At 43.3% G+C, this 10798-nt stretch overlaps 2 protein-coding genes across 10 annotated transcripts in view; one reads left to right on the top strand and one right to left on the bottom strand.

Moving 5' to 3' along the window:
• Window positions 1-10798, bottom strand: part of PATL2 (PAT1 homolog 2) — a 741315-nt gene that overhangs the window by 381959 nt on the left and 348558 nt on the right. The window lies entirely within an intron of this gene.
• PARP6 (poly(ADP-ribose) polymerase family member 6) overlaps window positions 9623-10798 on the top strand; it is a 34206-nt gene continuing 33030 nt past the window's right edge. For all 5 annotated transcript variants that reach the window (XR_006104672.1, XM_042475650.1, XM_042475649.1 and 2 more), the window contains exon 1: window positions 9623-9879. Coding sequence is in view for 4 of the 5 variants with exons in the window: in XM_042475650.1 (XP_042331584.1) it covers window positions 9877-9879 (3 nt within the window). In the remaining variant the exon portion in view is untranslated. The remainder of the gene's footprint in view (window positions 9880-10798) is intronic.

The following is a 10798-nucleotide window of genomic DNA, read 5'->3' as shown; positions in this document are numbered from 1 at the left end:
ATCGAACTATCTAGTGGTAAAGTATAGTACTTACATTGACCCATAGATGTTGACTCAAGGTTTTTGGGTCAATTTTTAACCTAAATTTCTAGACTTATACATAAATATATACAGTAATTTCCCAAGCGCACTATATAACAACTGATTTGGACACTGGGCATCCTGGCAGATAGATATTATGGTGACAGGTAAGACATCACAGGTATAAACATGTGAACATCAACTGGAAGAAGAAAAGAGCCCTCCTTCCGACCACCATCTTGAGGGGGAGAGAGGCAGGCCAGCGACAACAGGCCTCAACTGATGGCTTTGACTGCTTTGTACATGGTTTTTGAGGATTTTTGTTGAATTGTATGAGATCGCTGATGTCACTGTTGATGTATTGTATTGCTTTGTGCTATAGCATGTGACATGTAGCTTGTATGTTGTGAACCGCTTTGATCTGGAGGAAAAGTGGTATACAAATAAAAAATATTATTATTATTATTATAAGTGACATAACCCCCCCTCCCCCCGTCCAATAGCAAACCTTCCTCAATATGCACCATCCATGCATTCCCAATTATATTTCCAGAGCTCTGGACCATGGACCATAATGGTTATGGGACATGACACAGAGTCAGGTGTGGTGTTGTGGTTTGAGCATTGGATTACGACTCTGGAGACCAAGGTTTGACTACCGCTGAGCCATGAAACCCACTGGGTGACCTTGATCAAGTTGCATGCTCTCAGCCTCAGAGGAAGGCAATGGCAAACTTCCTCTGAACAAATCCTGTCAAGAAAACTCCATGATATAATGTGGCTCCTTATGCAAGCTTTTGGGGCTTAGACTTGACTAGGTTGTGGAGCTCTGCTTGTTTTAAATTGTTTAATTTTGGTCTGCTGGCTATGCCCAACCCTGAAACCTTTTAATAGAGGGTGAGATGGAATTGCCTTTATTCATAGACAAATATTCTGTTTTCAGGAAGCAATGAGGACCAAGCTATTCCAGCCTCTGCTTTATTCAACCACTAGGTAATCTTCTGATCCCAATTTGCCACTCATCATATGTCAATGTCTTTCCTGCTTTAAGTTCATTGTTTGTGTACAGAGTGCCCTTGGCATCCACTGGGGTCAGGGTGACCAGACGTCCACCTTTTCCAGAATGCGTCTTACATTTCAACCTTCTGTCCAGGAGGAATTTCAAAATGTCCTCCATTTTGAGCATGGCTAAGGAGCAGGAATTTACATTTATATTAGTGTTTGCAAGTTTTATTTCAGAATGTCCTACATTTTTATTGAATGTCCTATATTTTGCAGTGACTTGTCCTCTATTGCAGTTATGGCATCTGGTCACCCTGGCTGGAATTTGGTTCTAAGACCAGCGGTGAATATCAAAATCTGTGGATGCTCCAGTTCCATTAACTACAATGGCAAATTGGTGTCCCTTACATAAAATGGGGAAATCAAGGCTTGCTTTTGGAAATGTGTATGTTTTTGGGATATTTTCAAGGCATGGATGCTTGCATCTGTGGAAAAAGAATCTGTGGAGATGGAGGGGCAACTGTATTTCTGCATAGCAGGGAGTTGGACTTGGTGGCCCCTGAAGTCTCTTCCAACTCTGTAATTCTTTTTGTGCTGGGATTCCCACTTTTGGGCCCTATGCAAGGTGTTACATATTATCCACTGCACAATAGTGGGATGCAACAGTGGCCTTTCCAAAAAGGACTCACTCATTATCATTAGGCAGCCAAATTAACCATTGTTCCTATTTTCCATAGTTGTATGCATCAATGAATGCATGCTTTGCAAATCTGGGATGCCTCTGTTCTTCTTCTGTGGTCAACAGAAATAGCCATGCTGAAGGTCTTGTGTGTGACCGTAAAGCCAGCCAAAGGGCTGCGATGTTATCAGAGAGACAGGTAGTGTCTTGCATGCAGCCCTGTGTGCGTGCATCCATTCTGTACGGCTGCTTCTTTTTTCCCCCAGCAGCCCTCGCACAAATCCATTCTGCTAGCAATGAGGAATCACATGACGCCAGCCAGGAGCTGCATTGAGCATGGGCAAAGACATCTGGGCCACAGTGCTCCTTTATGAGAACAACAAAGCCAGCCGGAGGAGTCAGCAAGGCAAGCCACCCACCCACCCTTTTGTTTTCTTCCAGTCCACCTGCTTTAATGCTCTTTTAGTCCTCTTCCTTGCACTGGACCTCACAACTCCATCCCTGCCACCATCTGCCCCCTGAGTGCAACATCATCACATCCATCCCTCTACCACCAACAACCCTCCCTGGGCCTTCACAGCACCAGCGGAGGCAATTGCTGTGAGTATCTGACCATGCCAGAGGAAAATCTTTGCCTGCATGTGAACAGTGTCTTGCACATTTGTGAATAGCCAGCGCAAGGAATGTGGTAGCTGAAGAAAATCAGGGATGCAAGGAGATGTATTGCTAAACATTATTTTCTCCCCTCTATTGCCTACCTTTATTTCCTCCAGATGGGTTTTGCCTGAGAGAAGACCCGGTTTTGTAAAGATGCTGTAAAAGAGCCGTGAACCATGTCTGCTTGCATTTGTGCATTTGTGCATCTCTGTTTAGCATATTCATTTACATCTACTAGGGCCTCTCCTGTTATGTTGCATGTGCAAATGTGTGTATGTTAGTGAGCAACAGAGATTTTGGGAAAGAGTGATCTAGAGACAGATTCAGAGGTTTCTGGATGCTCTTTAGAATAGCTGCAAGAGTGATGAAGAAACTAGGCCGAAATGGAAAGCGAGGTGTTTTCCATGGCAGTCAGCAACAGGTGTCCTTTGAGGTCTTCTTCACTCCTCCGACTTCTGCCATGGGCTATGATGGAGCTGGGATGCATCACACCAAATTGCACCCAAGGGACCACCTTGGCATGTATATTTTTTGGTCCATGGAGGAAGCCTATGTTGCTATGGAAACCATAGAAAAAGAAGACAAGTATTTCCCTCCTCCAAAATTTCAATTGGACATTTGCTTCGAAAGGGCTCTGGACCTAATCTTAAGCAAAGAGAGACGTCTGTCTCAGAGATGCTGATTTGGGGGTGTCAGGGAAAGATAGTCTCTTTTCACTGTGCAATTTATTATGATTGTATTTTTTGTGGTCCATGAGATGGAAAAGGAGTTCTTGGGATTTTGGGCTCGGAGTGCCATAAATGTAGCTTTGTTGTTGTTGTGTGCCTCCAAGTCCTATCTGACATATGGTGTCTCTAAGGCAACCCTATCGTGGTTTTTTTTTTTTTTGGTGGCAATATTTGTTCAGAGGGGGTTTGCCATTGCCATCTTCTGAGGCTGAGAGAGTGTGACTAGCCTAAGGTCATCTAGTGGGTTTACATGGCTGAGCCAGGATTCAAACTGTAGCCTCCAGAGTCGTAGTCTGATGCTCAAACTGCTATGACATGCTGGCTCTCACAAATGCAGCTAGGTTTGGGTTTGAAGTGTTTCATGGTTTGCATGAAAATATAGCCATATTTGGAGTTGGCCAACTGAAATGAATAGAATTTTAGTCATTCAAGAGGAGGCTGACATATCCGCCTACTGTCACAATTAGGCAGGGATAGTCTTGCTTTATTCTCTGTCAGCCCACTTTTTCAGCTGCTTTTAAAATGTCCTAGGCTGCATCTACACTGCAAAGTGAATGTAGTTTGGCATGGCTTTAACTGCCATGGTTCAATGCAATGGAATGTTGGGACCTGTAGTTTTTTCAGATATTCTGGTGCCAATGCAAACTACAAATCCCAAGACTCGATAGGATGGAGCCTTGAGAGTTAAAGCGGTGTCAGACTGCATTAATTCTGCAGTATGGCAGCCACTCCAGTTTCTCTCTCCTCTTCATCCTTGGCTTATTCCAACTGCAGCAAACAGATTCAAAATGCAAAAGTGGTTTGTACTTGATCAGCTCAGTGGAAGAAGAAGAGAGAAGGAGGCAGCATCTTGTCCTTCCCAGTAGGTTCAGGCAAAAGCAGACTGCTCCAGCAACTCCTAGCTTGCCTGTTTTTCCTGGTTAATAACTTTTGCCGTTTTGAGTATACACTGATGTCGCCTGGCCGCACACGTCTTGGAACTTTATTGCACACCTACAAATCCCAGGGAGGAGCCATGGAAGTTAAAGTGGTGTCAAACTGGATTATTTCTGCAGTGCGGCTGCAGCCCCAGTGACTGTCATGCGTCATTGGGGACTACAACTTGATCGGAAATTCAGAGCTGAACAGTCCAGATATTATAGCACACAAGCTTCATATCGTGACAAGAGCAGAGGCAAATTCCCCTCCTTTCCTTTAAAAAAACAAACCCAACTCTTTTCCTTAGCTTAGGCTGCAGCATCAAAGTACCACTTACACAGGGCCAAAAAGCAAAACGAAACAAAATCAAAATAATATTATATAATAAACTGCCTTGCTGCCAAACCAAAAGGTATATTAAATGAGTGCGGTTCAACCTGTATCTTTATTTTTAAAATTAAAAGTAAACAGCCGCAGTGACCCTTGGTGCAGTTCATTCATGGGATGAGGGACTCCCATGTTTTCTGGGTCAAGATCCCCCCTTCCTTCCACCCCTTTGAAACTGCTATGTTTTATCCATGAGGGAAGAAACCATGTTACAGAATAGAGATCAATATTTTACCTCTTGCTAATGTCTGCTCATCAAGGAGCTATTAAAAATACAGTTATCCCAAATGTGTAAGAAAACAACTGCCTGCTCTGAATAGTCGAAGATCTCTTATTGATGGGCAAGCATGTGTGAATGATCTCTTTTTCCCCGCAAATAAAAAGTGGTGCTATAATTCTTCTTTATTCACGGGAGAATCCTGGGACATTTGCAACGTCATGTGACGTTGTGTCATAATCTTTGCCAAATAGTGGATATCGATGGGAGCATCCCACTATGCTCCCATCTTTTTTCCCAATGTGATAAACTCCTTTGCTAGCAAGAAGAAAGAAACATTTTGCTTTTGTGCAAAAGGGGTGATAGAAGCATTTAAAGTTGCTGGGAGAAGCCTTCCTCCTCCAGATGTATTGGCAGGGGATACTAGGAGATGTAGTGGTGGATCTGTCAGACTGGAGAAAGCTTAGAAGCTGTCATTTAATTTAGTTTTGAATTTTTTATTAACCAACATACATTGTTACATATACTTACCTAAGAAGGATGAAATTATATTTCTATGAGTGTTTTTAGCTTTCGTTTGGTCTTGTCCGCCATTTTTCTTGGCTGTCCTACTTTTTTGCGGTGCCTTATCCTCCATTGCAGCTAGGACATCTGGTCACCCTGTGGTCCCTAGACAGGAACCTGTCCCCAAGCCATTGGCTGATGGTCCCTGGTGAGTTTGGTAGTAACCAGTGGCCATGTTCTGGATTTGCAGAGGGGTCTGGAACAGATCCCTTGCAAATTGGGAGGAAGGAGTGTAATTGCCATTCCTCCACATCAGATAGCCTGGGAAGTAGTGATCTAACGCACTTTGGAGCAATAGAAATATAATAAAAAACACATTGGCCTATCTCATGTTTCCTAGGCCATATATTAAACAGAGTTTGCTTTCTTGGCAAGTTTGTGCAAAGGGGGGTTACCATGGCTATCCTCTGAAAGTGAGAGAGTGTGACTTGCCCAAGGTGGGTTTTCGTGCCCAAGCAGGTATTTGAATCCTGTTCTCCAGAGTCATAGTGCAACACTCAAACCACTACACCACGCTGCCCCCATATTTTAAATTTGTTCTTGTTGTGTGCCTTCAAGTTGTTTCCGACTTATGGCGACCCTAAGGCAACCCTGTCATGGTTTTTTTCTTGGCAAGATTTGTTCAGAGCAGGTTTGCCATTGTCTTCTCCTGAGGCTGAGAGAGTGTGATTTGCCCAAGGCCACTAGTGGGTTTCATGGCCAAGCAGGGAATCGAAACCTGGTCTCCAGAATCACAGTCCAATGCTCAACCCACTACACCATGCTGGGCCCATATTTTAAATAGTGAAAGATAAAACATCGGGCCAGGATTTGCTGGACAGAAGGTAGCAAAAATGAGCAATCTGGCATGATTTCTTTGGCTTGTGTGTAAAAGTGGTTGACAGAAATTATAGGCCATCTAATATTTTCCAGAGAGTAGATGGTATATAATTCATCTCAGCCACCTAATATTTCCCAGGAGAGAGTGTCAGCGTGGCGTAGTGTTGGACTAGCTTTCCAAGAAAGCAGGCTTCAAAATCCCTTTCAATCCATGGGAACCCACTAAGTGATCTTGGCAAGTCACATTCTCTCAACCTCAGAGGCAGGCAATGGCAAACCTCCTCCAAATAAATCTTGCCAAGAAAAAAACTGTGATAGCATAGAGTCAAGGCACACAAAAAAATATTTTCCTATTGATTATAGGGGCAAATTGCCACAGTTGTCATTCTGCAGGTTTTGAAGTCCCTTCCCAATTAGGCCACTGGAATATCATATCTTAAAGCAGGAGTGCCTTTGGGGTTGATCATTTTAAAAAGAATTTGAGGGCTTGAGAATCCTATCCATCTGAATGATGCCTGACTGTCAGTTAAAGAGGTGTCAAAACTGCATTAATTCCACAATGGAGATGCTCAGAATTAAAGCAGTTTAACACTGCTTTAACTGCCATGGCTCAATGCTATGGAACTCTGGGACTGATAGTTTTCTGAGACATTTCACCTTCTCTGTCAAGGGAAGGGACTCTGCGGAGTTTGGGGGCGGGGGACCTGAAATGTCACACTGAATCCCCAAGGGCTTCATATGATCTACAAGCCACACAATTCCCACTCCTGCCAGTGATGGTGAACCTATGGCACACGTGCCAGAGGTGGCACTCAGAGTCCTCTCTGTGGGCACATGTGCCTCCTCCCAGCACAGAGTTGGCCAGAGTTTGTTACTAGAAAGTCAGAGGGACATGGCACTTTGCAATAAATAAGTGGGTTTTGGGTTGCAGTTTGGCACTCGGCCTCGAAAAAGGTTCATCATCCTTCTCCATGGCTTGAATATATTAAAAAAAAAAGAAGAAGAAGTATACATTACAAGTAGCAAACCTTGATTTTCCATTTTATATAAGGGACACCATTTTGCTCTGCCATTGTATTTAACGGGACTTGAGCATCCATGGATTTTGTTTTCTATGCAGGGTCCTGGAACCAAACCCCAGCAGATGCCAAGGGCCCACTGTATTTCAGTTGTCTAGTTGGGAAGGGGCTTCAAACCGTGCATAATGACAACTATGGAAATTTGGTCTGAGAACATTTTTTAAAAGTCAAGTGTCCATTAAAAGCAAAGCCAGGGATGAAATGAGTAGCTGTGATCGATGAGGTGTAGAGACCAAAAAAGCATAGTTATACTGTAAGATGGTAGCTCATCCATGGTTGCCATGATTTGAGGCTGACCCAAAGGGCAGTGAACAACAACAGCATAGTTATGAACCCAGCATGCAAGATTAATCCTTGACAAGATTAAGCATGAGCAACATTTGGCCATCCAGTTGTTGTTGAAGGGCAGCTCCATTTATTATCTCCCATTTTCTGTTCTAGCTAGAAATGATGAAAGTTACCATCTAACAATAGCTGGAGGACCACATACTTGCCATCTCTGAGTTAACCCTGACCTATGTGGCCCTTTAAGTGCACAAGCCTATAAAGGTATATTTAGAAGTAAGTCCCAATGAGTTCAACAAGGTTTATTTCTAGATAAATACTGTATGTATAATAGGATTGCAAGCTCACAGTACAGTTGATCCTCTTCCAAGCTGCTAATATGAATGGTATAAAAACACAAAAATATGGCAATATTAAGAGTATTAGGTTTTTAAACCATGTCTGATCTGATGATTATTCAGGAAGGTGGATTTAAAGTGGCACTTAATCTTTTCTGGACTTTAAAAAAATGCTGTCTTTGTTTTATCTGAGATACATTTTTTAATCTTCTATTTAACTTTTTTTCTTTGATTTTAAAATAAAATTAGGGCTACATCTGCACTGTGGAAATAATCCAGTTTCCCCTCACTTTAACTGCCCTGGCACAATGCTGTGGACTTCTGGATCTTGTTGTGGCATCAGAGCTCTTTGACAGGGAAGGCGAAATGTCTCAGAAAACTACCCAGAATTCCAGAGCATTGAGCCATGGCAGTTAAAGTGGTGTCAAACTACATTAATTCAACAGTGCAGATGCAGCACCAGGTAGGTGTCATTCAAATGGACTGGATCACAATTCCCACTGGGCTTCTCCCAGATGATGGAAGTCAGGAGAGAAGGAAAGATATCCTCCTTTTCTAGGACATATCCTACATTTCATCCTTCAGTCCAGGTCGAGTTTCAAAACGAGCAAGACAAAGAAATATGTATTCATTTTTATATGAGTGCTTTTAGCTTTTATTTCGGTAATGTCCTCCAATTTTTCCTTGAATGTCCTCCATTTTGCAATGCCCATTCCTCTTTTGTGGAGAGGACATCTGGTTACCCTGGGAAGAAGCCCATGGGGTTTTGAAAGTTTGCAGCGTCTATACTGTGCATTTTGGTTGGCCCCATAAAGGTGTCACTGTTTGGTGGGTTTTAGATGTTTTTGTACTTTGCCAACACAGCTACCCCAGGATATGTATTTACTGTATAAACTCATGTATAAGTCTAGAAATGTTGGTCAAAAAATAGACCCTCAAAATCTGGGTTGACCTATCCATGGATCAGTGTACATACTGGACTATGATTCTGGAGACTAGGGTTTGAATCTCCGCTCTGCCATGTAAACGCACTGAATAACCTTGGACAAGTCACACTCTCTGAGCCTCAGAGGATGGCAATAGCAACCCCCCCTCTGAAGAAACTTGCCAAGAAAACCCATGATACAAGGATTAATTGGATTAATTAGGATTGTCCCTTCCAAATTGGAATAGTTGAAGCGTATAGAAAACACTTCTAGTTCCTGAAAAGGGAATGGGTGCCTAGGCCAAGATGAGCCATCAACCCTCCAAATATGCCCACCCTTATTTTGGAGTAAATGTATGCACACTATTGAGAAGGCGCTACACAGGGTGAATCTATTCTACACTGTAGAAACAATGCGGTTTAGCTCCATACTATGTACTCCTGGGATCTATAGCTTTACAAGATCTTTAGCCTTCTCTGCCAAAGAGTGCTGCTGCCTCACACAGAGCTACAAGTCCCAGGATTGTGTAGGATGGAGCCATGGCAGTTAAAATGGTTTGCCTTAGGGTTACCATAAGCCAGAAATGACTTCAAGGCACACAACAACAACAACAACAATTTCCTCCTTATCCATCCAGCCTTTAGGGTGAGCAGAAACATTTATGCCTGCTAGAATTTTGTAATTTCTTTGGCATCATGTTCCTTTGCTTTCTTTTTGGACATGATTGTATAGTGGTTAGTACTCTGCATTGTGTTCCTTTGCTTTCTATAAGTTCTTTGGCCTCATATTCCTTTACATCTTTTGTTATATGTCCCTAGGTTTTACCCCTGACTTATCCATGGGTTGCATCAAAATCCCTAATTTTGTCCCCAAAACCTGCCCTCGCCCTATACACGAAGTTTACTTATAGGCGAGTATATACGGTACTACAGATTTTCCCACCCAAATACCAAAAATGTCTTGCATTTCCTTTCTTCTTTTGCTCCCCTTCCTCAGGAGGCAGAGTTTCTGGTGGCCAATGAGGAGGCCGCTGCACATCCCTGACGTCAGCCATTGTTGCTCTCGGCGTTCATGAGGACAGTGACTTGGTTGCCAGAGCAACGCAAGAACATCCTCCCTAGGTTGCCGACTCCGGGATCCAGGCCTCTCTCTTCGGCAGGCAGGATGTCTGTCTCGCAGCTTCCAAGCTGGCGGGTGGCAGCATGGAGGGTAGACGCCTAGCCCTGCAAAAGGAACGCCAGTGAACCACAAAACAAATGGTAAGCATCCCTGCCACCCTACGTCGGAGGAAGACGACAGCACCAGATGGACTTCGGGGATTTGGGATGCTGCCGGAGGAGAACGGTGGAGGACATGACCGGACCAGGATGCTCTAGTATCATCTTGGTGCAATTTCTTTAACATGTCTCTGGTCCAATACACACTGCAGAAGTAATCCAGTTTGACACCACTTTAACAGCCCTGGCTCAGTGCTAGGTAATCCTGGGAACTGTATGTAAAGAGATCTTGTAGCACCTCTGAGACTAATTGAAAAAAAGAAGTTGGCAGCATCAGCTTTCATAGACTGAAGTCTACTTCCTCAGATACATTTAGTGGAGTTGAAACCAGGGACAGACATATACAGTGTGCCCACGCTGTATGCCGGCGCACTATACTCAGCTTCAAGCTTATGCTGAAGCCATGCAACAATCAAACATATGGTGCACATGCCACAATGAGCACACACCCCATTGTTTTTAATGGGGTGCGAGCATACGTGGACTTCCCCTTACATGGGAGGATCCGGAACAGATCCCCCATGTAAGAAAAGGGCCCACTGTATGTGCCATTGGTGGGAGAGAAAGTCAATTCAAATTCAAAATCCTTTGTGTATGGGTGTGAAGTAACTAAAATTCAAAGGAGTGTGAACTTGAATCAACATTCTTTCACACCAGTGGCATATATATGTCTGTCTCTGGTTTCCACTCCACTAAATGCATTTAAGGAGGTAGACTTTAGTCTATGAAAACTCATGCTACCAATTTCTTTCTTTCAGTAAGTCTCAAAGGTGCTACAAGATCTCTCTACATACTGATTCTACAGACTAACATGACTATATCTTTGAATTCTATCACCTGGGAATTGTAGTTTGTTGTTGTACCAGAGCTCTGACAGGGAAGGCTAAATAGCTCACAAAAC

Source organism: Sceloporus undulatus, chromosome 6, assembly GCF_019175285.1.
Source record: "Sceloporus undulatus isolate JIND9_A2432 ecotype Alabama chromosome 6, SceUnd_v1.1, whole genome shotgun sequence".
Lineage (NCBI taxonomy): Eukaryota > Metazoa > Chordata > Lepidosauria > Squamata > Phrynosomatidae > Sceloporus > Sceloporus undulatus.
This window is presented reverse-complemented; position numbering and strand designations above follow the sequence as displayed.